At 41.1% G+C, this 27106-nt stretch overlaps 1 protein-coding gene across 1 annotated transcript in view; it reads right to left on the bottom strand.

Moving 5' to 3' along the window:
- The window catches only part of triob (trio Rho guanine nucleotide exchange factor b), a 103159-nt gene that overhangs the window by 19458 nt on the left and 56595 nt on the right, over nucleotides 1–27106 (bottom strand). The window contains exons 13-37 of the mRNA XM_041044434.1: nucleotides 26662–26853; nucleotides 24439–24608; nucleotides 23878–24052; nucleotides 19036–19231; nucleotides 18295–18461; nucleotides 15699–15818; nucleotides 14628–14726; nucleotides 14411–14503; nucleotides 13995–14144; nucleotides 13769–13883; nucleotides 13436–13551; nucleotides 11936–12058; nucleotides 11282–11476; nucleotides 10677–10792; nucleotides 9545–9611; nucleotides 9179–9288; nucleotides 8937–9006; nucleotides 8637–8726; nucleotides 8310–8402; nucleotides 8002–8113; nucleotides 7486–7676; nucleotides 7156–7257; nucleotides 5882–6021; nucleotides 5429–5528; nucleotides 2045–2297 (exon numbers count right to left, since the gene is read on the bottom strand). Coding sequence (XP_040900368.1) covers nucleotides 2045–2297; nucleotides 5429–5528; nucleotides 5882–6021; nucleotides 7156–7257; nucleotides 7486–7676; nucleotides 8002–8113; nucleotides 8310–8402; nucleotides 8637–8726; nucleotides 8937–9006; nucleotides 9179–9288; nucleotides 9545–9611; nucleotides 10677–10792; nucleotides 11282–11476; nucleotides 11936–12058; nucleotides 13436–13551; nucleotides 13769–13883; nucleotides 13995–14144; nucleotides 14411–14503; nucleotides 14628–14726; nucleotides 15699–15818; nucleotides 18295–18461; nucleotides 19036–19231; nucleotides 23878–24052; nucleotides 24439–24608; nucleotides 26662–26853 — 3355 coding nt within the window. The remainder of the gene's footprint in view (nucleotides 1–2044; nucleotides 2298–5428; nucleotides 5529–5881; nucleotides 6022–7155; nucleotides 7258–7485; nucleotides 7677–8001; nucleotides 8114–8309; nucleotides 8403–8636; nucleotides 8727–8936; nucleotides 9007–9178; nucleotides 9289–9544; nucleotides 9612–10676; nucleotides 10793–11281; nucleotides 11477–11935; nucleotides 12059–13435; nucleotides 13552–13768; nucleotides 13884–13994; nucleotides 14145–14410; nucleotides 14504–14627; nucleotides 14727–15698; nucleotides 15819–18294; nucleotides 18462–19035; nucleotides 19232–23877; nucleotides 24053–24438; nucleotides 24609–26661; nucleotides 26854–27106) is intronic.

Below are 27106 nucleotides of genomic sequence, written 5' to 3'. Positions count from 1 at the left end.
AAATGGTTGGTCAGTAAACAAAAGTCTAACAAAGTAGCAAAGACATTTTTTTCTTTTCTTTTCTTTTTCATCCTTGTCTTCCTCCTCCTCCTCAGCAACAGCCTTTTTTTTTTGACCACAGCAACCCCTGCAGTGAGAAGCTCCTTTTCATCACTCCCTCTGACCACACAGATACAAACACTGAGGGCTGGTTATGCCACAGCCAAGAAACCAAGGAAAGACAGAAACAACAGCCTCTGTGAGCCAGCAGAGATGAGAAACAGTGAAGCTGGAGTTAAAAAGCAGTTGGGAAATTCTACCCTTCTTCCTGTACTGTACTACGGTAGTAAATCATTCAGCTAGTTCCAAAGCTGCGAGCTCCTGTATGTAGAGTCCAAGCACTGTATAATTTTAAATTCAAATGCAGACCTTTCTCATACTGATTACAAAGAGGCTGCCAGCAAAAATATTTGTATGCAATATTGCCATAGAAACAAGCAGCTTTCACCCACTCTTCCAGATTAAAGAGGGAAAAACACAAGCAGAAACTTCTGTCAAGACATGACGACAGCAGCTCTTAACTTCAACCAACCAATGAGGGTCAGGTCTGTGTACAAAGCCGTTTCCTCTCACTTCTTTTCTTCGCTATATTTATTCTTTGCTTTGTACTTTAGTGCTGAATTGATTATGGTACATGCAAATATAGTAATAACAATATCTATTTACCTATCTAGCTATAATTTCAGATGAGAGCAACACCAGTGCCTTACATGGCACAGGTGCTGACATGAGAAAAAATATCATGAAGCGGGTGAGATCAGGCCTGATTGCCAAGGCTCAGTGAGATGTCAAACTGTAAGACAGCAGATGCCATTGCATCAAACCACGAACGGATGCTCTGTGCAAGAAACAGACCAGATTACCCGATGGAGGAACCAGTCACCAACCCATTTATATATGAATGTGTGTGTGTGAGTGTACACATCGATACATATATTGAACTGCATTGCATTATACCTGCACTGATTGATCTGAATGGGATGGACAAAATAATAGGAACACTTGTCAACAACATGCAATGTTCAACAACATGCACCAGAGACAACATTCAAAAAATTATACAGTTTCAAAAAAATCTAAACATTGACAAGAAGGAGGATCTGTTATAGACTTGTTGCATTAGACTACATTAGTCTTAGCCAGGTGTTCCTAATAAACTGCCAACTGATAGTATATAGAGTAGTGAATGCACAATGTGTGTGTGTTTGTTTATGCAGAAAAAAAATTCCACATTTTTTATAATAATCTGTTCAGAACTATGACGCAGTTAATTTCCTGGCAGGGCATGATTCAACAATATTTCTGTTACTGTAACGGTTACAGTAACAGCTCTGGTTACAGTGTAACCAGAGCTGGTGTGAGGTTAACACACACACACACAGTGGAAAACACCTTGGGAACCACATTATTGACTCCTCTTAATGAAAACCTTTGGGTATGAAACTGATGCAAACTCTGACATCAAATCCTCCAGGGTTGCACCCTGACAAGGCAGTTTTAACATTTCATGTTTGTTACAATTGATGGGCATGCTGCTGCATGTATAAGACAAAAAAAGGGTTTTTGACAATAATGAGGTCTGTGGATGTTAACAGTGCTGGCAATTCAAAGGTTGAAATTATTTTAAGATAATTAAAAGAGAGCTGTGCTTCAAGCGGGCTATGCACAGTTGCATAGCAACACCTAGAAATACATGTAGATGCTTTCCTGAAGCAGCTGTCTAATGAGAAGTAAAGGTTCTACAGGTCACCAAATGCTATGTTTGCAAACAAGAAATACATCCTATTAGCTTTCCCTTATCTTTCAGGTGCCTGTATGTGCATGGATGTGGCAATCAGCTGTTTGGTGAGATAAGAAGATTCAGCAGGCCACCTTCGCTGTTTCCAAACATGAAATACATTCAATTAGCTTTTCTTAATGTTCTGGTGTTCTCAATATTAGAAAATAACTCCCAGTCCACCTGCCAATGTAGGTATAAAAACCTAAGGGAACATACTACTCCTACCTTTGTGGTTGAAGAGCCCCTCCATCTCCATGGAGGACCTGGAATGAGCGATACAGAGCATGGAGCAGGGTACGATGCCCTCCTGGGCTGGAGAACGGTCTGTGGTCCGCACGAGGCACCAGTCCGGCTTGTCGTGGAGTCGCTCAAGAACCTCCACAGTCTGGCCTCTGCGCACCGTCAGCTCCCCACTGCTGCCGCCATTACTGGCCACAAAGTCATGGATCACGACTGTCAACTCACAGCCACCGGACAGCTGAAACGGGGACAGAACAGAGATCTGTAAACACTTGTTGATATTTGTTCATTTTATTTGTACTGTTCACATGTTGGAACAAAGCACACGTTCAGTCTCCACCAGTCATTCTGTGAAGATAAATTAAATCCAACACATCATTAAACAAAATAATGTAAAAGGAGGAATGAAAATCTTCTTGGAAAACTGATTTTTCAAAAGATAATTCTCCAGCCAGTGTGTAGTGATATTTAGGACTGAACACTCAATAAAAGAGTGACTTATAAAAGCTACTGTTCATATTTATCTCATTCAATTAGTACTGATTACCAGCTCACAGGAAAAGCCAGCGTTGTATATCTGTGACCTCTCAATTCGACTATAAATTCAAAAGACAGACATAAATTAAATTTCCTATTATTTCTTCTGAATTTCAATAATCTTGCCACTAATAAACTAAAAACAGTCAATTACACAGCACTATAAATACACGGTACTATGAGCCAATGCCAACAAGCATCAACCTCCAGTAAAATTAATTCTGACATTACTAAATGGAATTAATTGGCTCTCAGAGCGAAAAGCAAATATTCCCACGCAACATCCTTTAGTGACAGCACAGGCAGTCAAGTAGTACTGTAAAGTAAAAGTGTACATGCACTGACGATTGATGACTCATTCTAGGCTCAGCTGAACAAAACGTCACTCTGACGATCTGACTCTGATCATCTGAGTGTCTATGAAAAGAAAAGCAATATGAGATAAAGGTGGAACAAGGTGGAAAATTCAGCTGCTCGGTGCTATTCATGATTCTATCTCGTAAAGAAGAGTTGTGTGCTCACAGAACAATGGTACACCAGAGGGTGCACATATTCTGTTATTGTACAATTATCTAATACAAAAATAAAACATTTCTGACAGTCTGTGACATAGTTAAAATGAACTGTTTTTATTGAAAACATTAACTGCAAATGAAAACCATAAATGTCCAGTAATGTGTAGCTTCTCTTCCTTCTCCTCTCCTCTCTGTTGTACGTCTTTTAAACATAGCAACCTAGTTTCATTACTCCAACTACCCTAAGTCACCCTTAATCACATTTGCAGCTTGTAAGGTTGTATTTTTATCATGAGCAAGCATTTTCAGTTCACGTTGTCCATGGTAAATTTTGAAACTGTAAAACTGATGTATCTTTATATCCGAGAATTCTGTGCGAGGAAAACTTTATAATATCAATCATTTTGTGAGCATTTATATTAAACATGAGGAACATGGTCATTTACCCAGCAGCCCATAAACATTCACACGTTTCATTTACTACAGATTAAATTGGACTTGTGTTCTTTATTTATAATGTTGAAATTTCTACAGCGTTTTTGTTTTCTTTTTTGTTTTTTCTCATTACTGAAATAGACTACATCAATAATTTCAAAGATGTGTAAATGTCACAATGGTGTTTTTCTTTTCAAATACTGCAAAGCACGATATTAGCAACATACCCTTTGGTAGTGTGGTAAAGCCAGAGAGCTGAGGAGCTGAGAAATGGGATGTGAGCTCCTGTCTTCCAGCCTCTCCATTGTTTTCCACTCCCTCATTGTGAGAGAAGTCCCAAAGAAAACTAGAAAACTCTATAGAGCAGTGTGATTTCTACAGGAATCCACAAAGATCGTCCTGAATCACTATGAGAAGATGCTCACTAGATAAACATAAGTTGTCAGGAAAATAGTAAAATTTATTGTTTTTAATCGAGTATTTCCTCCTGGAAAACCAGTCCTGGTAATTAAAATCCTGATCCACGTGAACAACCCAAGGCTCATAGAAAAGTCGCTGCCATCCACTGTTATAGTCAACAGCACCCCTCTGTGGGTGCTTACAATCAGACTATTGAAGCTTAAATGATTCCCTGTTGGGTGTCTCTTCCCCGGAGTGGTGCAGTTAATCCATCCTTGTCTTTAAACAAATGTTTCCACAATTTAGCTGACAGAAAATTAGAGGGGAAAAAAAAAAGAACCACAATGGTTGCCCGATTCTTTCAATTGCTCGAAGCAAAGTGTGAGATCGATAGCTGTGAGGACTTAAAACTGTGCTCTCCTGTCTGGCATACAGACGAGCATCCTCTGCGAAGAGAGCGTGGGAGGCTGAAGCTGCTGACACACAAGTCAGTCACTAAAGCATAGGCACACACAGGAACATGGACACACACATCAACACAAACACACCACTGTCACTGCCTCTTGAATGAGAGGTCTCACAGAGAGCCCTCACAGAGAGAGAGACAGAGAGAGGCATTCAAAACGTGAGGATGAGACGCAACATTTACATTTGCATGTGTTACTGTGTGTTTTGATGGTTTGTGCAAGGGAGTAAGGGCTAAATGGAGGGAACTGTTACTAATTAATCAGCATCTGTGATCGTTTTGACAGAAGTGAATAGACGCACATGCACACATAGATTTAGGAAACATGAGCACAGAGCACAGAGATGAGCTTTGTGCTAACAGTTAACTAAACAGCAAAGGAAAACACACTAAACTAATTTTCATATTTTCCTGATTACAGCAGAAGTGTATTTTCAAGCATGAAAACAATGACCGCATTTAAGAATCCACTGCTGCAGTTTATAATTAGTATGACATAAAAGTAAAGAAAGATTTTTTTTAATCTGTGTGTGTGTGTGTTAGCTTTACAGTTGCTCATACTGAGCGTAGGAGGACAGGCCTTCTGTGGTGCTATTACCAGATATAACCATGGCCGACTGTCCCTGTTCTCACTGAGATAAGATTCTCTCTCCCTCTCACACGCACATAAACACACACACGGTTGCACTCAATCACACACACACACACACACACACACACACTGCTTTAAAGCTCTGTCAGATGGACTGTGTCTTCCTCCCAACACAAACAAACAATTTTACAGGAAACAACTTACACAGAGTTGCTTGTGCCTACCCTGGCTGCAGCTTCTTACCATCATGTCGCTGTGTGACGGCATCGTATGGACAAAGGACAGAATAGCTGCGTACTAACTGAATGAACTGAGTAGTGTCACATCACAAAATAAAACAATCCTAAAAAGTTGTCCTTTTTTCACCATACTTTTTTCCTATACCAGGATATTTTGTGTGTGTGTGTGTGTGTGTGTGTTCCTACCTTGTCACTGTCCAGTGTGTTCTGAGATGTACGTGAGGCAATGGAGATGGTGTCTGGTTGGCTGCTGGCGTCTCCCTGGCTGTCCAGTTCCTCTCCGTCCCTGAAGGCAGACAATATTATTACGGTGATTCCTTTATTACTATTATTAATAATCATTAAGTTTTTATAAATCTGTTACTGCAAATATTAGTTATTGAGTTAATATACTGCAAAAGTCTGGGTTCTGAGATGTTTTTCCTCCGTAGTGTCACTCTACTGTCATTTTTTGCATTAGGTTGCTGTGTTTAATTCACACTGCGCCCTTACCAATTGGAAAATTTATTGAAATTAAAAATTTACGACTGCATTTATTTCCCAATATTTGCTGCATGTGCAAAATAACATGACTGGCATTTAATCTTTTTCACAACATGAATAAAAACTTAAACTTAGAGTGATGCACTGTGAGCTCACCGTCTGCCTTTGTGTTTAGTTGTGGTGGCTTTGGGGATGTGGATGGGCTCCTTCAGAGCTCCGCGCAGGTGCACAGTTCGCTCCTGGATGACTTCGCGAATGTGCTTGATCCAGTCCTGCTTGTTCTCAATGCTTGAAGCCTTGAACACAGCACATGGTTGAATTATGTTCATTGTAAAGGTTCAACTATGTGCAGCTGTTAAGTCAGCACAGCAGCCTGGTCTGTTTTTTTCCTCCTTTTTTCACATACACATACAGACAAAGAACGATAAATCAACAACACGGAACGTTAACAGCAAAGAAAATGAGGAGCAGTTGCCCTGTTCACTTGGCTTGAATGAATGAATGAATTGTTGACCCATAACACAGTATCAGGTCTCATTTGGCAATTACAGCTCTGTCTGATACCAGAAGTGCTTTGATCTTGAGTCACACATTCATATTCAGACACAATGTGAAATGACGGCAACACTGTCTCCTGAGCTCCACTTAGGGTTCCCCAGAGACATCATGGACATTTATTGTCAGCCTCTTGTTTATTCACGTCACTAAGGCGATGCGTAGACACTGTATTTAGCATATGACTACAGCTGTCTGTGTCTTCTCTTCCTCTTTCACTTAGCAACCAGCAGCACCGAGGCTGTTGAGGCACCGTGTTATATAAGACACAGATTAAGATGCTCCTTAACAGTTATGTAATAAGACAGATAGCTGTACACCGCACATTCACACATCGTAACACACTGGTATCCGCAAGTTCCTGTCCTTCTCACTGTCAGCCTAAAATCAAACACACACAGTACCTGCACACACACCCTGAATAAGACATTGCTTCTGACTCACTGTGTGACAACTACCAAGTTGCTCGAGAGTTTAGGTTATGACCCATCAACTGCTATGCTAATGTTTGTGTGTGATGATTGAATAAACACCAGAAAGTAACAGTCCACCCCCTGCAGGGAGTGAACTTTCTTGGCTGAACAGAGGGAACTGTGTAGATTCTACACAGTTCCCCCACTAAATTCTACACTGTAGAATTTAGTGGGGGTGGACTACAGACATGGGGTGACTCTTCTTCTTTATGTGTGAACATCTTGACTGGTCCTGCAGATGGGGAATCATATGGGGGTCTATTTTACATTTAGTACAGTGCCGGAAGTGCAACTGATGCTCCTTATGAAGAAAAAAATGTTTTGGTGCTCACTTCTTGATCATTCATATAAGACACTGTTGTAAAATATTTATCTTCAGCAATAAAGCGAACATCTTGATACCTTGAGGACAATCTTGTTGTCTGAGGTTGGGGTCCTGCCCACCCACAGGGCAAACTTACAAGGATCTCCCTCCACATGTTCTGTCACTCCAAGCTCTGACGTCTGAGGGGGTGAAAAACATAGAAGCAAATTTAGATGTTAACAAAAAAATGATGAAATAGCAGTTTGTAAAATAAATAAAAATACTGCATAATACATGCATGCCATCCTAAATGGGGTCCCAAATCTGATATGACCCAAGAAATCGTCTGATAACTGTCTGAGTTGGTGCAAAACCACCTAAGACCTCTTAAAGAAACAGCCAGGGACATAAAACAGCACATGACTTACAAAGAGCTTGCTCTTGTAGAGGTATTTGCTGCGCCCGTTGGAGTCTTTGACTTCTTTGCTGAAGACCAGGGACATTTCGAAGAGGAAGAGGTGTCGGTCACGACCCTTACGAATAAGCGTTTTGGGATCCCACACCTGGAAGGACTCCTGGAGTATCAGCTCTCCCTGGGAGTCAATGTTCCCATCAAAGCCTGAAATAGCGCAGTGAAAGGAGGAAGAGCAATTTAGGGGTTTTTGACTGTGTGTCCTCTACGTACAAACATGTTTGTGGGTGGCAAATGGAGTGGAGTTCAATGAAGTTATGTCTGAGTCACAGCTGAGCAATCTGTGCTATTATAAGAGACTGACGTGATTCCATTCACAAATACAAAGGGGAAGTTCAAACAATGGCAACATCAGCCAGGGACACACTCAGTGAGCAGGTGTAGAAGTGTGTATCAGAAAACATCCCAAGCAAGTGAAATTTGCATAAATATGTGTGTGTGTGTGTGTGTGTGTGTGTGTGTATACACCTACCATCCAGCATAGAGAGGTGCATGGCATCATTAGCTTTCTTGGGGACACTTAGCATCACTTCAAGACCATCCTTGATTTCACCTTTTCCCTCTTCACAGCATGTCAACAACTCCTACAACAAAAAGCGCCCACACACACATACACGCTCAGTGACATTTAAATAAAAAGGTGCAGAACACATTTTTAGTAACTAATAATTTTGATAGCTGTTGGTCTACTAAGTTCCAGTGTATGAATTTCCTTTGCCTGGAAAGATGAAATAGACCAGATTTCCTTTCTTTTACATACACTATGTGGAAATGCTGTACCTTGAGAAGAAGCTGGTACTTAGTGATTCTCTGGACTGGTTTGATCAGGTAAGACGAAATGGAGTTGGCAAGACGATGTCTTTGCTGGATTTCCTGTAAAACCAAAAGACAGAAACAGGTATTGCACAAGCTAAGGTCTTCATTAAAAAAACACAACAGCCGGTTTAAGGAGTGAATTTTATACATCAAATTCTCTGTCTCTATTCCATGGTGGTGTATTTAGACCAAAAGAAGCAGTGTCAGAGCATAGACTGCAAAATGTGAGACATCACTCTAAAACTAAAACCACAAGTTATCACAAATCAAACAGTACTGACAGTTACTTACATCAAAGTAGGCTCCAGCATGCTCCAGGATGAGCTGAGTGGAGTCCGGCTTGTTTTTACAGTAGTTCACATACATCTGGAACTTATCAGCCTGAGCAGAGGAAATAGCATCACTGCTTTACTCACCAAATATCGAGAGTCTTTAGGAAAAATGTGTAATAGTCTACTGGCCTACTGAGCCATACACACACACACACACACACAGAACTTTGGCACAAATTTGTATTTGCTGAGATGTTATAAAGCACAGGCACGAAAATATGAACTCATATGTAAAAGTTGTAACTTGTAGATCTCCTACCCAGGTCACAAAACAATGGCCGACATCCTCTGGAAGCTGCTCATACTTCTCCAACTCCTTCAGGAAGATACTGCACAAAGACAGAAAGATTTAAAGGAGGAACAATCAAAAGCCAAGTAACAAATGTCGTATGGTCACAAGTCCTTAAAAATTATTTCTACTTGAAATGTTTAATTTTAAATTAAACTTTCTGATGCAGATAGTGACAAGCACAAAACGTCACAGATCACTGCTCTACTGACTTGTGATGAAACTCGTAGAGATCCTGCATGTTCCCAAAGATGATGTGTTCCTTGTTGACAATACCGGGAGGAATCTCTTCCACACCGCTGGTCATCTCCCACAGGTATGTCTGCACGCGCACACACACACACACACACACACACACACACACACACACACACACACACACACACACACACACACACACACACACACACACACACACACACACACACACATAACTAATTAAATACCTAGAAATCTCTCTGCGCCAGCTCATCTGATGTAAGAACTGACTGAAAGTCCAGGGACAACTAGTTATGTAACCATATTAACATTTTTTGGAGGTAAACGAGTCCCTTGTGTGTGTTTGGTACAATACTTACATCCATACATTCCCGTAGGTCTCTGACGTAGGCTTTCTCTGTTTGAATCAGCTCAGCCATTATAAATCTGAAAGGTGACACATAGTGAGAGGAGACAGTGTTGGATGTGGTCAGCTGCTGTAGCTGTAGCTATATAAATTAATATAATAAATAAAAAGTAAAACTGCGGTATGTGTTTCCAGTTTCCTCTGATGACTCATTTTGTTACCTGAAGACTGGAATGTAGAAACAGCGAAGCTTTTCACTCTGCTTGACTGTCTGTACATTCTTTGTGACTACTGTGGCGTGTTGTTGATTATTAAGCTTTGGTGAACAACAATGAACAACAATTAAAAAAAAAATCATCATTTTAAAAGTAGGTTACTGCAGCTCATTCCTGTTGTTTCTAAAACATAAACTGATAATGTCTTCATTTAATTAGTTGAGTTAAACAACTTAATCCACATGACAGAAAAGAGTCTGTGTACTAATATCACACACAAAGTATGAAGTTGACTGTACAGAGACATTGTCTGGCTTTTATATTTTGACCTACAGCAACAAACATTCTGCATTTTGAAAATCAATTTGCTGCTCTAAATTCATTCAAGGCAACTCTTTAACAACAACATGTCTTCTAGGTATAAACTTAAGACAAATACAGCAGTGTTGTTGAATGTGGATGTATTATGGCTTCCTTATGACTTGTGAACATATGTACTATAATTTACAGGCTATTCATGGAATCCCTCCTGTGGGATTGTCCCTCATAAACCATTTAAAGCTAATTACCAAAGATAACCTATACAACATCAGGAACACTGACACATTACTGCTCTGCGTCTCCTCACATGCACCATAAATTCCATCTCCATTTGTTTACCTAGCTGACTGGATTTGAAGATTTCATGAGGATGTGATCCTGTTTTCTGGGTACACTGACATTAAACGGCATATTATCGTATTTACGTGGCAATGTGAAGTGAAAGCCTGGCTGACGCTAATCAGACTGAAAAATGTTTTCATTTGTTTGCTGGAAACCGGACTGAATTATTCATCCAGGCATTTTTCCAGGCCTGTGCAGGAAACATGAAGCTGAACATCAGGTATTCATCGGGAGACAGTGTGCCAGGGAAAGGTCTGTTGGACTTACTCTTTCCTTCGCGCTGATTTCCTCTTCTCCTCGTTGAGTTCATGGGCAGCATCCCTCAACTTGACCTCTGACCCTGGAGCACTGGCTGGGATGATGTCCAATTGCAGCTCTTTACTCTGCAAACACAGGAGACAGTGGCTATTATGTGGCGCATAACACGCATGGTATTCAGAAGTCAACACACCAATGTGTGATGAATTTGCTTTCTCTTAGCGCCAGTTCATTAAAATGAACTGTTGGCAGATGTTTAAATAAGAACATGCAATGATAGAGTGTCTCCAATATCTGTCTACATCACCACCTGGTGCAACCTCACACTTTTGAAACTACAATAAAATTAAAGCCAAGCATAGTCTGTCACATAAAACATGATAATGTTTAAATCCCACCCTGGAAAGGCTAGAGGCCAATGTTGCATCCTTATTACTATAACCTCTGCCAGACATACACAATATTTACGCCTATATCTGTCATGGTCTTTCACTATACAGCATCAACCCAAGGCTTTATTATAAAGCGTAGGGGACACAGTTTGTCAAAACACATTAGGAAGAACAGAGCTGATCTGTAGCCGTCTTTGCTTTTTGTCAGTGGTGAGTACTCACAGCCTTGTTTGAGTCGGAAGAAATGCCGAGCGCCGTTTCCAGGCAGGTTCGGTATTTGTCCATGCGGAGCGAGAAGTCCCTGTAGCGTTTGTCCACTGAGGACACCCATTTCTTTATCTCCAGGGCATGGGCGTGGCCCTTGTCACAAAACCCATCAGCCAGCTGGATCAACAGCTTTACCCTCTCTTTGGTTTGCTGTTAATAGAGAGACATTTAGGGAGGGGACACAGAGAGGACAGAGAGGCAGAGCCAGTGGAGAAGAGGTAGATAAGAGGGAGACAGAGGGACAGAGAGAGAGAGAGAGAGAGAGAGAGAGAGAGAGAGAGAGAGAGAGAGAGAGAGAGAGAGAGTCAGGAATCAGGGTGTTGCTTGATGGACACAATAGCTTGTGCTCTAACACAATGACAGTGACACAGAAAAGAGGAATCAGGACAATACACTGCCTAGGGAATGGGCCTCACAGCGGAGCGCAGAACTGTGCAAACACACACACAACAAGCAGGTCAACAGGCAAAAAAGTAGGCACGCACAATCTCTTAGCCTCCATTTCCACAGTCATAGATCCACAAACAAATATAAAAAACAAACAAACAAACAAACAAACACACACACACACACACACACACACACACACACACACACACAAACACACACCTTTGCTGTGATCTGGAAGTCTTCGTGCTCTTTCAGCAGCTCCTGAGTGTGGTGAATACTGGAGCCGGTGGATGTGTGTGTGGACAGGTAAAACTCCCCAGTGTCATGGATCCACTCCAAGGCCTGAGGAAACAACCAATCACAAGTGAGAACACTGACACTGCAGGGATTTTTGTTACGCAGTTTCTCTATTAAATATCCCAATCTGATGGCCTGGTATAAGCTAATACACTCGAGACTCCACCTACAATAAAATTCACGCCATGGTGTGTGTTGTATAGATAAACTCACCATCATCCACATCCATTTTACACTGTACAGTTTACAGTTTGAAGAAACCCTTCTTAATATCACTTGATCACATTCATTGAAATTCCAGACTGGAACCACTGTCATCCATTTACTATCACTGAGACAACAGTGATACAGAGATGCAGACAGAAACTTTTACCACCTCTCAAAGTTTTCACTTCTTTATACATTTCTGGCATTTTTATTTCCTGCTTAGTTTGTGTTCTTTTGAATGTGTGTGTGTACTTTATAACTGGGCCTGCAGGTGATACCTCCCTGACCAGCAGTGGCAGAACTGGTCCAGTCAAAACTGTGAGGCCAGAAAGCATTTGGGCTCTAGGGATAAAACCTGGACTGCCCTAAAATAGCCATGTTAGCTTAAAAATATCTATGATGTCATCTGATGCTATTGGTTAAATGCGTTGCTGTGTGCCTGCACTGTGCTATCAAACCACCACAAGAGGGAGCCAAGAGTCTAGTAATTAAAAACCTCAGATCTAAAAAAATAAATAAAAAATAAAAAAACAAAGACAAGAGTTAAGATCTTGAGTGCCATGGATTGAAACTTGCTTGCTGTCTCTAACAGTCAAAGTCATATTTAAAAAAAAAAAAAAAAAAAAATCAGACTCAAATGTCAGCTCGGTCTGATATCTCACAGATCCTCGCAGCTTTGAACAACGGCTGATCCAGGACTGGTTTGATTGAAAAAGATTAAGTGGTCTTGTGACTTCACCTTTCATCCTACTGTAGCTCTGATCTGTTGTTCTTCTAAAACACAGAAAAGCTTTACAATCAAAATCCCAGAGGCTGAAATGTTCAGCACTGCCTGAGGGGAAAATGAGCCGTTAGAGTTATATGTTTAGTGATGCTCTGTAGCAAACGTAGCGTTTAAGTTTACTGTCGCCACATAATGATAGCTGCCTTTACGACAGTCATTGTTGTCGTAAATGTCTGCCCGCATATTTGAAATGTGTCATTCTGAAGAAAACACAGGCTGCATATAAAAAAAGAGACAAAACAAGATGGAAGCTGCTGCTGTATGTTAACTGAGACAAGTCAACTCGTTCCAGTCCAAACAGGATCCAATCATCTAACAGACTGTCTGCCGTGAATCAAATGGCACAGATCTGCTCAGCCGTATCTCCGAGTTGTGCTTATTGCCAGCGCCCACAGAAGCTGACAGAAAGACCCACATACACAAGCACACACCTGTTTGGCGCTGCGTTCAAACACTACATATTGCTGGCACTGGTCCAGCCTCCGCTTCCTCATGGTCCAGAAGTGGAGCACTCTGTTCTCTCTCTGCAGCAGCTCATTCAATATATCTGATGAATTAACAAATACACAAAATAAATATATTCAAGATGTTTGTTACTGTACTGTATCAGCATTATAGAGAAATATGCTGAACACACACTTTAATTTATAAGTCTGTGAATAAATTAAGAAAGGGTGGATAGAAAAAGTTAAATAAGCTAATCAATATCTTTGTAATGATAAGATGCAGAAATGTTAAGGGTGATTATTACGTTGTTTACTTACTTTTAACCTGAGTCTCTGGAGCTTTGACATGGGACAACATGCCGGGCATGTTGACACTGTTTCTGTGCAGGTACTTCAAGAAGACATCAGCATTACGCCTGGCTAATGTACAGGCCTGTAAGTATGCAGAATGAAAACAGATGTCATTTACAGGGTTAATACTGTTATCCTTCTGATAGATACAATTTTGTAAGTTAGCTTAAAAATCACACCATCCTTCTCTCACCTTGAGGAAGGCCTCTTTCTGCTCCAGATGTTTGCTGATCATGGGAGTGACATGGTCTGACTCACTGTTTGGGCCCAGTTTATCAGCACCGCCACACCAGTCTTCTTCTCGCTTGTACTCCTGCTCCAGGCTTTCCAACACGCTGCACACCTGAGATAATACAGTACATAAAACTTCGGTGAGATAAAACGCTAACCTTCATGCAGTCTGTGCAACTGTAAATCCTTCAGAGTCATTAATAACAAAAATAAAAAATAAAAAATCATGTTCTGATACTGCGTTCCAGGTCCACTTCTTCAAAACGGGGAGTGTAAGTCCCATAATCCATTTTATCATTTTCACTTACTCCAGTTTAAGATTATCTAACACACTTTAACACCTATTTGACACACAAACACACACACACACAAAGGCACCTGTTCAGAGGTCTTGTAGAAGGCCACAGAGGCATTAACCAGCTTGAGCCGGTCCTCCATCTTCAGCATCAGCTGCTGCCAATGGTCTGCCACCTTCAAAAGTCAAACAAAACAAATCAGTTTGCCACTTACAGCTTAAAAAAGGAAAAAAGCTACTGCACTTCACTGATATTCTTGTTTTCCTTTAGGGATGTGTAAAATTCTATGAGAGTTCTACCTTTTCTGCACAGTCTCTGATCATATCCATATCGTAGTGGTTTGCCTGGAGTAAGGCCTCAGCCTTCTGCTGTACCTGCAGTGCACTCTGATGGGTTTTCTGCATGGGGGATAAGGTTGAGATAATAAAAAAAACAATGAAATTCAAGAGTTATATGAATCTCTAAATCAAAATGATTGCTTTGAAAACATGATCCCAGCTCTCAGTTGCCCCTGCAGGGCAGTTAGGTAGTGAGTAAAGGACTAGGGAGCAACAGAGGAAAGGGTAAATAAATAAAGGTTGTGTCTGATTAGAGCCGTGTCATAAAGATTGTCCTGGAGTGAGCATTCTGGAGAGGAAATGAGACAGGAGGATGAAAAACAAAGGACTGACGATTTTTGTGTTATAGTGGTTAGTCTGAGAATAAGGCTTTCTTGTCCTTGCTGGACTCAGAGCACTCGAGGGAAGGAAAACAGAGATAAAGGAAGAATGAAGGATTTCCCGCCACCTTTGATAATGTTAGCGTGGCATCATTTTTAATGTCTGCTGCACCTGCAAGGTACGGTTCTCACCACGCAGGAACCAGTGTGGGTTTCAGGGACTTCAGTAACGGCATGCGTGTTAAAATCCCAGGCTCGCATCAGCAATAATCAGAAACACAGCTTTCTTCTGAGTGTGCATCTCTGTGTACACGCTTTGTGTGTATGTGAGCTCTGTAGAAGTAGGTCAGGCTCAGGCCTGCATTAAAATGAGCCAGGCTTGATAGAGTTCAAAGGGAACACTCCCTGCATAATCATTGGTAAAGAGAGAAAGGAAATAAAGAAGAAAGGTGAGCAGAGAGGAGAAAGAGAGAGGAAGAGATATTAGTTATTCATAATTCCATTTCATGTGTGACTTGTGATAAGAAGGGGAGGAGGTGCAGACAGACATGAACCTGAGTGCAGGTTTAGAAAGGCAAAAGTAGAAAGTTCAAGGATGACGGGCAGTGAAGCAGTCCAGGTGTAGGTGTGGTAAAAGATGAGTGAAAAGCCAGCATATGTATCTATATCTATCCAGAGAGATATATATAGTTTTTTTTTTTTTTTTTTTTACCTCTATTGCATGTTGGAACTGCTCGTGTTCCTTCTGCAGCTGTTCAGCCTCTTGTAACGAACTGGCTGTGATCAGGCCAGCGTTCAGCATGGACTCTCCATTACGGATCCAACCCAGAACCTGCAACAAACAGACCCCACACAGGCATACAGTGTGTTTTGTTATTGGTCCTTGTTTATATTTTAACAAACTGGAATTAGTTGCACTACTTCTGCTATGAAAACATCTTGATTTAATCAAACTCACAAACAAACCAATCGCCTGCAAAAAGGTGTGAGCTGTCCCCCAAATTTCTCGCTCTGCCATCTGTTCTTTGTTATTTTGCATCTTATTTTTTTTTCTTCCTTTCGACATCTATGGGCTCTTAAAGATTTTCTCTCCATGTGCCCCAACTCTTGCCCTTCGTCTGTCTCTTCTCATATATTTTCTTTATTGCTTCTTGAATCCTTACACCTCCTCACTCTGTTCCTGTTTCAATCCCTTGACTCTCTTCAAATCTCACACTGCCATCATTTCGATGCTTCCCTACTCTATCTTTTCTCCCCCTCGGTACATAATCTCTTTAGCTACCACACCCCCTGCCTCATAAATACACGCTCCTAGATGCACACAAAATCCTATTTGCTCATTGTTTAGTTAGCCTAGTTCTAGCCAAAGGGTAGCCTCTCAAAGACACCTCTCTCTCTCTCTCTCTCTCTCTCTCTCTCTCTCTCTCTCTCTCTCTCTCTCTCTCTCTCTCTCTCTCTCTCTCTCCCTCTCTGACTCAGCAAGCACACCTGCTGTGTGGGTGATGGGCAGAAGTGCAACTGAAGCTTGGCTATAAAAGTGATGATGCAACACAAGTGTGACTCTTGTTTTTTCCGCAGCTTCAACAGGGCTGATGTTTCCATTGCATTTGCAATGTCCTGAGGCGGAGCAGGTTTGAGTGTTAGCTTCTGAATATCAAAAGATCTGCATGACGTAACTCTAATTGGGTGAACAAACAGCCGCAACATCAGCAATTTTGAGTACATATATGATTCACTGGTGTGGTGTGGCCTACCATTAGATTTACATAATATAATAGTATTTCACAATGCCACTACCCCTGACACCCCTTTACTGTACTTACATTGCTTTTATCTTTGCTATAACCCCCTTCTCTATCCCTAATCCCCATTCTTAAGAGAAAACACACTAACAATAGCAACTGTAGTGCAGTGGTAACCTCGGTCCAGGATTGAAAATAAATCAGCAGCAGAAATATACAGGCTACAATTAACAGATTATGGATGTGTCTAACTTTAGTCTCATAAGTCTGCCGTTATTTTCCCAGGATTCAGTGGGGGGGAGAGTGATAGTGAAGTTTTCCTGTGAAGGAATGGATGAGCTGTATTTTAAACCGAAATCCATGTGAAAACTGTATTGCAGATTATGAAGTGTGCTGAAGGTCATTCAACTATATTTACTAGATTAAGAAATAAAAGCCATCTCTTCAGGAAATTCAGATTTATAGGTCACTGTTAGCTGCACAGGCAGGCACAGGTTTCTGTAACAAGCCATAGCTACATATATAGCACTGTCTCTCAGAGAAAAAATTATGCCATGGCATCATATTGGCATCACCACTATCATCAGTGTCAGGTCTGTTCAATCAATATAATATGCATCTCCTGAAATGTTTTGCTGCAGTATGTGTTGGGTGTAATTTGGGTTATTTCAGTCTCAGTTTCATTTCTGCCACCACTTATATCCAATTTCTCATTAATTCTAACGCAAGCTGAGGCATAAAGCCTGTTGTTATTCGGCTGCATCACCATGATAACAGGCCTTGTTATGAATATGTTTGTTTTTGTTTTGCTTTGAAATATCAGTAGGGTACATTGAAAACTCCACACAATTTTCTCGCTGCGATTGCATTCAACTGCTGAATGAATATCAGGAGGGAATCGCGGGTTGACGCGTTCTTCACTCACAAAACAATAAGCGTAGAAATTTCTATCTCTTTTCTTCCCCCAGATTCTCTCTGGTCCATTTGTCTTCTTTAGCCCTGAATTTCCATTTACCTCACACTCTCTCCCTCTCTCTCTCTCTGAACCTTGGCTCAACATCCAACCGTACTGTACAGCTCTGTCTATTCCCCGAAGTCAGAGACAGATACAGACAGATGAAATACCATGAGAGAGAGAGAGGTAGAAAGAAAAAAGAAGGTTGTTGACACAGGATGAGTCATCTGCCCATGGTCATGTACAGACAGAACATACTGTAGGCTTTTTAACACTTAAACACATTCTGCTCTAACAATCATGGCGTGCTGTAGCAATAGATTGTCACCGTGATTTTGCACATATCAGTTTGACCCCTTTTTTAGGAGGAAAGAAAGCATTACAGAAAGCCCTGTGTATGTGTGTTTATTTCTGAAACGCACACATGAGCATACATTTGTGAGCACATGTACATTTACATAACTCTAAACAACATAACTAATATTTAGATGTGCTTTAAATACAAGGATTGCTCTGTAATAAGCATGGCTTCTTTGTAACTTTTTTTTTTTTTTAATCCCACTGACTGTTCCTGTTTTGCTCTCTTGTCCTTTTCTTCTTCAAGTACATACCTGTTTGACTTCAGCCTGTAGATGCCTTAATTGGACACACTGCTCCAGGTGTCTCCGGTGCTGCTCTGCTGCCAGGTCCAACTCCTGCTGCTTCTCGTGGAGGAACTCCAGCAGGTCCTGGACCCGTGTGGCCATGTCCACATCTCTGTCACATAACAGCTCCACACCTGCACACAATGGACATTTCATTACATCACCAATAACAATCTGTCTTATATCACATCTGTTTATGTCCTTTATATCTTTATTATTCCCTCAATAATCACTCATTGTTACCAATAAGGGTAAATGAGTATGAAACAGTACAATGCAATTATTTATTAGTCCAGCAGCTGGCTTTATCAAGCTACACAGGTAGCTATTGCACATACAGTATCCTTAAGTTTGCAACAGTGTAGCTGGGTGACTGCAGAGCCAGAGTTTTGCATTACAAGAGCTAGTTCTGTGCTGTGACAGTCTCTGAGGTGAAACATCACAACAACACAGCAGGCACGGTCCTGGTCATCTAAAAAATGACAAGCTGACAAGAGCTGTTTAACCACATGGTGAACATGACTCTTACAGATTAAGAGGCAAAATCTGCTTGGTTAAAGCAGATCTGTCTCTCATTCCCTTCTCCTCTTTCCTTAAATTTCTTTTTCATTCCCTCTTCCAGTTTTGTGCTAATTCAATTAAAATGAATGTGTAGTGGCAAGAGATTAATCTTAGATACGTGAGCATGGCTGTGGTGCACTCACTCACCAGACGCCTGGACCTCTGTGACATACTGCAGCAGCTCTTGTCCCTGGTGGATGACGTCAAAGGTGAGGTTGTTCATAGTAAGCGCCTTGTCTGCATGATGCTGTAGCCTCTGTTCGGCCAGGGTCAGGTCCTCCGTGTCAAAGTCACTCATCTGCTGCGACAGTTCCTCGTTCCATGACTCCAGGTCTGAGATGATCTGAGGAGGATTATGACAAAAAAAAAAGATTACAAAAACTTAAATAGTTAAAAACTATTGTGCTTGCATTTTTTTTTGTTTTGCCGTGAAAAGGAAAGGAAAGAAAGAGTGTATGAAATGATGTGTCACACACTGAATTCCAACCCAGGACATCAAGATTTCATGGTGCATATGTAACACAGCTAAGAAAAGAAGATGGCTTACAAAAAATATTTTCATCAGCACAAACACACACAAATAAAACAACCCACAGCCATCTCATCATCCATATAATTTTATGATTAAGAGAATTTTTTAATACCAAGTCAGACAGTTTAATTGCTGTGATCCAACACCCTAAACTGCCATAAAAACGGATAACATATTACACTGGTGATGCACGGCTGGTAAAGCAGATGTACTGAGGTGTCAGCGCTTGTCTGTGACTTCCCACGCAGACTGAATCATGATACCATGAGCACCTTGATCCTGGCACCATCCAGCTCTGTCTGTGCTGTTTTTTTTTTTTTTAACAAACTCAAAACTCTAGTCTACACTTCAGAGTTCAGAATTCACCCACCTCCTGCCCTGGGGCATATGGAGTTACTGTAAACTGTCAAAATAGTGACTGAGGCCTTTATTTACTGTAACTGAAGAGAGAATCAAGTCTTTGAGACATATTGCTACTATAAAGTAGCTTTAATTATAATTTCCCTTTGTACAAGTGATTTTTAAACACTAGTTACTCAATTTAATAATCGCTGTTTCCTAATTTGCTCTGTTTATCGTAATAGCTTGCTGTCACTGCTGAGTGCGCTGGAAAACACCTTTTCCCAGAAGACATTTGCTATGTGACATCTGCAGGATGTGTTCAGTTTTATTAAAAGCATCAACGAGAAAGAATCAAGTTTCAGTAAGTATATTCGATCCAAGTTCATTTGTGAGTGAGAACAGTGTTTCTTGTAAAAGAGCAGCAAATTGAACTGTACGACTGTGCTGTCGTACTTAAATGAAAGTGGTGAAATAATGGTATGAGAAATGATGATTATTAAGAACTTGTGAGATGTCATTATAATGTAATGTCATTATTTTTCAAAGCTTCATAAGGCTTTGTTTGGGACCTGGTATGGGTGTCAAATCTGGGCTGTGAAACCATCTGATAATGTCAGATTTGTTCTTTCGAGAGTGACATTTACAGTGCTGCAGACATAACACGGTCCATGACAGACGAAACTGATCAAATTCATCAGTTCACTTCTTGAGTTAAACTATGAAGTTCCTCCATAGGTTTCACACTTTTTTGTCCAAAATGCAGCTGCTCTGTAATCTTATAAACTACTGTCAAGAGTATGTCAATTTGAAATTTGTGGAGTTACCAGGCCCTGACAATAGTAATAAAATCAGTGAGAATTAAAAAAAATAAATAAACCACCTGCAGAGAGGAAAGTCCAGTGAGTTTAAATGTGAAAGAGTAAAGGGAAACAGTGATACACACAGACAGACACAGATAAAGCGAGAAAGGATAGTTGACGGTTGCATGTTTGCAATCACGTGTCCAAGATAAGACAGAAAAACAATGGTTAAGTAAGATGCTTCCTAAAGTGTGACTGAATATGTGTATGAGAACGCAATCCTCTCAGGCCATGCCATGTTTAATTTCCTCTGTCTCACAGGTACTTCCCCAGGCCACAGCTGATCCTGTGGAAGTATGTTGTAAATCAAGAATGCTACAGATAGAGGCTTTATTCATGATGCAGAAACAATATATAGTGATAAGACTTGGCAAAGGATGCTTGTGCATTTTAGCTCTAACAATTTACTGCAGGCAGAGTAAATGATTGTGCTGTTTGTCAAATGCAGTATTTAGGGAACACCAGGGACTAGCTAATCTTTGTTTCTTTGTCTCTTTCTTCCTCTCAGTTTCAACTGATACGATCCAAATAAAACAGGATCACTGCCCCACTATTCCTGCCCAGGCTGTACCTACCCTCAGTGAACCAAGTATGCAATGGCAGGACACCTTATACTCAGAACCGCTTCTTTCGACATATTCGATTGTCGGTCACAGACAGTAAAGGACCTGTTAAGCTCTCTTAGAAACAAACAGGTTGGGGAGTGGTTCCTCAAACCTGGATCCACAGAAGCCTCAGACTAATTAGATATACTCTAAAAGATGAAATCCATTGCAAAAGCAACTTTTAAAAAAAAAAAGTCTAGGACAAGGTTCACTACAAATTCATTAAAGTTGTACTATTTGTTATTAAAAATAAATAAAGGGAAAACAATACATACAAGTCCATTTCATAATTATAAGGTTCTTAGCTCACTGCGCCTCTCCACTGAATGTTTCAACAAAAAGCAAGATAAACCTCTTTTGAAATAAAGAGCTTATTCTCCTTCCACATAAAAAACTAGTTTAAGACAATATACACCAGGATTTTGAATTCACACAAATTCCCTTGCTATAAATTCTCTGCTGTATAGAGATGTGGCTTCCTTGGCTAGAACACAGAGTAACCTTATCAAACCATTTCCTACTAGAATAGAATAATACCATCTCTGAACAATATGATCATTTTACAAATCTGGCAACAAAGTAGGAACTTACCAAGCACTCATCTACACTCTGCTCTCCTCTCCTCTTGCAGTTCAGTAAAATGCCCTCTGTGTGCAAGAAGACCATTTCCCTCAGCTACCAACACTCCGAAAAAGAACTAATGGAGGAGATAAGTCTCCTCTGTGACTATGCTTTGTTTTTTTCCCCCAGGTGGTGTGCAGCAATACAGAGCTTATAGTCAGAGAAGAACACACTGTGAGACGAGTGTATGTCTCAGCTAAACTCATGAACTCACCTCAAATGTACATCCCCCCGAGTCAAGCCAGGAGGGAGTGTCATAGTGTGTGTGTGTTTGTGTGTATGTGGACAGGGAGTGAAGGGAAACAAATGCCTCCTCCGCCCATCTTCATGCTCGAGCACTGTGTCATATTAATCCTGTATTCATGCGTGTGCGTCTGTATCTCTGTGTCCGTGTGTGTGGGCGTACTTCAGTGTTGATCACGAGTGATTAGCGGATTCACCACCATCCTCTGACCTGACATGCAGAGCTAATGCAAGACTTGGTGTTCTTTCAGACTTAACAATATAGACACAGCAAACTTTAAAGCGCCAACAGAACTTCTATTAGCACACAGTGAAGGAGAATTCATGCATGGGCAGACTAGTAATATAACACCAATTATAATGTAAAGATAAAGGAGTTAATGTGGATGTTCTTCTCTTTCTGTGGTGTGCAAAGTGGCTATGTTTCCCCATTGTACATCTATTAGATATTATAAGTAGTCTATCCTTGTCATCTTCTCCTAATCAAAGTTATGTCTAGAAGGTTAGTGGTGCCTTTCCTGCCGACAATAGCAGATGTTCTGGGTAAGAACAGAAATATAATACATATACAGCTTCAACTGTCTGATCAATTAACACACAAACAGAAGGTGCTTAGCTCAAAAGTTACCTACATCAGGTTTGGCTGACAGCACAAGACTTTACAGAAAATTCTGAGATGGATTTTGTGAATTCAGATTTATATGATGAAACGTAACTGACACGTACTCGATTTCCTCCGGAGCAGATGGAATAATGTGATTATTATTGAAAGCCACTCCCTTACACACACATTTTCATTCAAGCACCACAGGTTCACCGTGTCTGCCGCAATTACTTTCCTCAACCCTTCTTTTTACTTACATGATCCTCATGAATATGAGCCTCCATCTCTGCTCTAGGCTTTTGCTTCTAAAAACGACAGAATGCAATTCATCTCTCAACACAGTGTGGTTCAACAAATCTGACTTGATGGCCATGATAAACATGACGAGAAATGTGAAAACATGTTTTTTTAAAAGAGCAGTCATCATATCTGAGCACCAGCTGAGAACGGCATTCACTCTCACAGCGGGACGTTAAGGAATTAGCGGATACAATGTAGCCAGTTGCTGGCTGGAGAAGGGGGGGGGGGGGGGGCAAAATTGGAATGAGTCAGTGGATGAGATGCTTCGAGTGGAACTAAATGCTTTTTTTAAATGTGGCACATGCAAGAGTATCGCTGTGAATTCAACCAAGCTTTGAACCAGCAGGAATCCTCACTACAGGACCCAATCTTTCTTTTACAGCGTAACGGTCCATCAGCTCAGAGTCACAGTCATTTTGCTTTACCAGTGTGTCCCTTGCCACATGTAATTGATCCTTTTGCATTTAAGATCAGTCAGTTTTTTCATGCCTTGCAATTTTCTTTTTATCTCCACTCTTCCTTCCCTTCCTTTTTTCCTGACCTTTGTTCCCTGGTTTCCACCTCAGTTCCTCCCTCTCATCCACCATCTTTCTGGAACTTTAAAAATTCTGATCCACCTCTGATTTTTATTGCTCATTAGCAAAGCTCTTTTTCCAACTATTTTCCCCTCAGATGTCATTCATGCAAGTCTCTATTTTCTATTATCCGCCATGCTTCATCCACTCCACAATCTTTTCTTGCTCTCTTAACCTTGAGCAACCCTCGGACCCCATTTCCTGCTTTTTTTCTTTCTTTCATACTCTCACTTTTGCCTGAACATTTCAGGATAAAGCAAAAATAAATATTCATTGAACACCAAGCCTCCGTCTCCCGCCTACTCACGTCGATCGCATCCCGCTCAAAGATGCGGAGCTGAAGGAAGAGCTCAAGTTTGATCTTCCTTTCCTGGAACAGTTCCTCCATCTGGCCTTGGGCCTCGTCCAGCTGCTGCAGCACGCTCTCGATGTGGGCCATGGAGCTGTTGTGGGGAGTCTTGTTGCTCGAGATGGCCGAGTCTCTGTGGAAAGAGTCACATACAGGGGATATGGAGGTAAAGCGTATATATGGTCAGAGATCTTACTCCCTGTTCTTGTAAATACATCCCTGAGGAAGTTAAGAAAGAACTACTTTTTTTCTTTCTTTGCTCAGTTTTCTTATTGAGTAACAGAAAATCCTTTCTATCTTTTGCCTTAGCTCTAGTATTTAGCTATTCTGTTACTTCACTCTCACATGATTGTCAAATGACTGCAGAAACAATGTTAAATCACTAAAGGGCTTAAAAGAACTGCAAGTTTCTCTGAATAAAATTCATGAGAATGTGTTAGCTAATGTCCTGCATGAGTGTGGCTTACTCTAATGCAAATTACATATTGCAAAATTCAGATTTCAGTGTACTATCTTAACCTGAGCTGCTGTATGAGGTCCTCTCCCTCCTTGATGACATTGACAGTAGCCTGTAGGGTGGTCTGCTGCTGCTGGCCAAAACGCTTGATCAGGTCCTGCACTGCTTCCACCGACTCCGCGTACACATCATCCAACAGTTCCTTCTGAAGCTCCTCCAACCACGTCCACAGCTAAGGGTGATGGAGACAACAGGCAAGTCAGTTAAAAGGTAACGTACACCCCCATGAGAAGAGAAAAGAGCAGGAAGCAAGCAAACAGTGATGTTGTTAACAGAAAAACACATGCTGGAAGAGGGTGGGGAAGAGCCACACAGCGCTGTAAGTCGGAGAAGAGGCCACATGGACAAACAGAAGATGGGAGACAGAAATCAAATCCAACCAGTTCTGCTCAAAGCTGGTGTTTTGTGAATGGTCATCTTTGTAACAGATTAGCCATCTGGGTGAATTGGCTCAGTGTACTGAAGCCCTGGCACACCACCCAGGCTGCAGGAGAGAGACCCTGACACCTACGGTTTGTCTACCACCCATGCTACCTACACAAAAACAGGTCTATTTTTGGTTTTGCCACCATCATCCGCTTAGTAAATAAGCAGTAAGTTACTTATTACTTGGCATGTATGTAAACTACATACACTACATTTACAATTATATGGAATCCCCTGAGTGAGTGACTAGTTTTTGAAGCACAAAATGCTTTTTATTAAAGCATGGTAGCAGTTTATTTTAATAGGCGAATCTAGGCAAGAAATGAATAAAGAGATAGATAGAGTCTTTTATCTGGAGTAACTTCAACTGTCTACTCCATGAAAATCATTGCAGACGAATCCCCTCTCCTCCAGTGCAGTTCATGCTCTGTCTCCACAACAAACTGTTTGATGCCTTTCAACATGCTGGATTGCATCCAAAGGCTTCTGCAGAACTAGAAGAGGTGATGGGCAGGAAGGTTGGAAACATTCGCTTGCACGCACATATACACATCGGAGGACATGGCGTACAGGCGCGCACACACACAAGCAAGCTCACACATACACACACACACAACACCACGGTGACCTGCACCAGTGTGAGCTGACAGATGGGGTGAAGGAGATTAGTCCATATGGACATTAAAGACTAGCTTCATTAATAACACCATGGTTCTGACTGCCTGTGAGTCTATGTAAACAGGATGTAGTGTAAACACATGTAGAGCACAGAGCTCTGTCAGTCTGCAGAGGTTCATTACATTAACATAACACTGTGAGAGAAATTAAAGGAGCAAGGCAGCCATTCACACATTTAGGTATATTGTTGGTTCGATTCCTTTCCTGGCCTGTGTAGCTTGATTGGTCTTTATTTATTTGTTTAAGGAATAAAGTAAATAATACAAAGGAAAGTTAAAGGCATGGTTGTCATTACCACATTGAAGGAGGAGGCTGATTGAGGTAGACTACCTTTAATTTCTGTAAACAAAACTGCACTACAAACGGAAAGGAAACCACAGATGTTTGCACAGGGGGAGAATGTAATGACTTTGGGAAGAACGTGTTCAGGAGTATTTTGAGGACTGATGCTCATTTACACATATACAAACACAAACACAAACACACACATATAGAATTGCTCTCACAACAAAGGCAACAACTTAAAAAGCAAATACTTGTTAATTTTAGGTGTAGATATAATGCACTTTAAAATTTCGATCATAACTCCTGAGGCAAAATTGTGTTTGTGGCCCATTTGACATCAACTGCAAAAACAATTCAACACATTTCACAGTTAAGGCAATACTAAAATTACAAACGCACAAATAAGTTGTGATCAATCCTGCAAATTTTATGACATTTCATCTCTGGGTGGCGCTTCAGAAATATGATAAATTCATTCAGTCGACCTTGACTTACAGATATGTGAAGCAAAAATGGCCCTTGCATTGCCATTGCAATTGTTAGATACAGTCTATAATGGTAACCATTACAGAGGAATTCCCCATCCATTTGCCATTTAACCAAGGAGTGTGAGAGGCAACAGCAAAAAAATAACTAATGAGTCAGTTGTTGATGGTGGTACGACAGGTTCTGTGACTGTGATTCCTGCCTACAATTACAAGTAGGAGTGAGATCAATAAATCAATATCCCTCTACCTTCTTGGATCCTGATTTCATACAGAATTAGAAGCACAGAGTTTTAGCTTTAGGTAAAACAGAGGAGGAGTAGAAGAGAGGAGAGGACAGGAAATACACACCTCTTTGACGTGTGTGTGGAAGGCCACGGACATGTCCAGCAGGACTTTACGTTGTTCGACACGTCGCACAAAGTCCTGGATGCGATCTTCTAGCTGGTGGGCAGCCTGGTAAATTTCCTCTGGGTCACACTCTCCGGTCTGAGCCAGCTGCTCTGCTGCCTCCAGCAACTTGTCAGCATTGGTGTAGGTGTTCTGAAATGTTAACATTAAGTATATTTAAAATGGGAGCACAGTTTCTCACACATCTCATCCAGAAAGGTGTTGCAGCGGTTAGCACTGTCACTTCACAGCAAGAAGGCTCTGGGTTTGAACCTAGGGCATGTTCTCCCCGTCCCTGTGTGGGTTTTCTCTGGCTGCTCCAGCTTCCTCCCACAGTCCAAAGACACACAGGTTGAGTTTACTAGCAAATCTTATATTGCCCGCAGGTGTGAACGTGAGTGTGAAT

Source organism: Toxotes jaculatrix, chromosome 8 (assembly GCF_017976425.1).
Source record: "Toxotes jaculatrix isolate fToxJac2 chromosome 8, fToxJac2.pri, whole genome shotgun sequence".
NCBI lineage: Eukaryota > Metazoa > Chordata > Actinopteri > Toxotidae > Toxotes > Toxotes jaculatrix.
The sequence above is the reverse complement of the archived record's forward strand: the minus strand, read 5'-3'. Positions and strand labels throughout refer to the sequence as shown.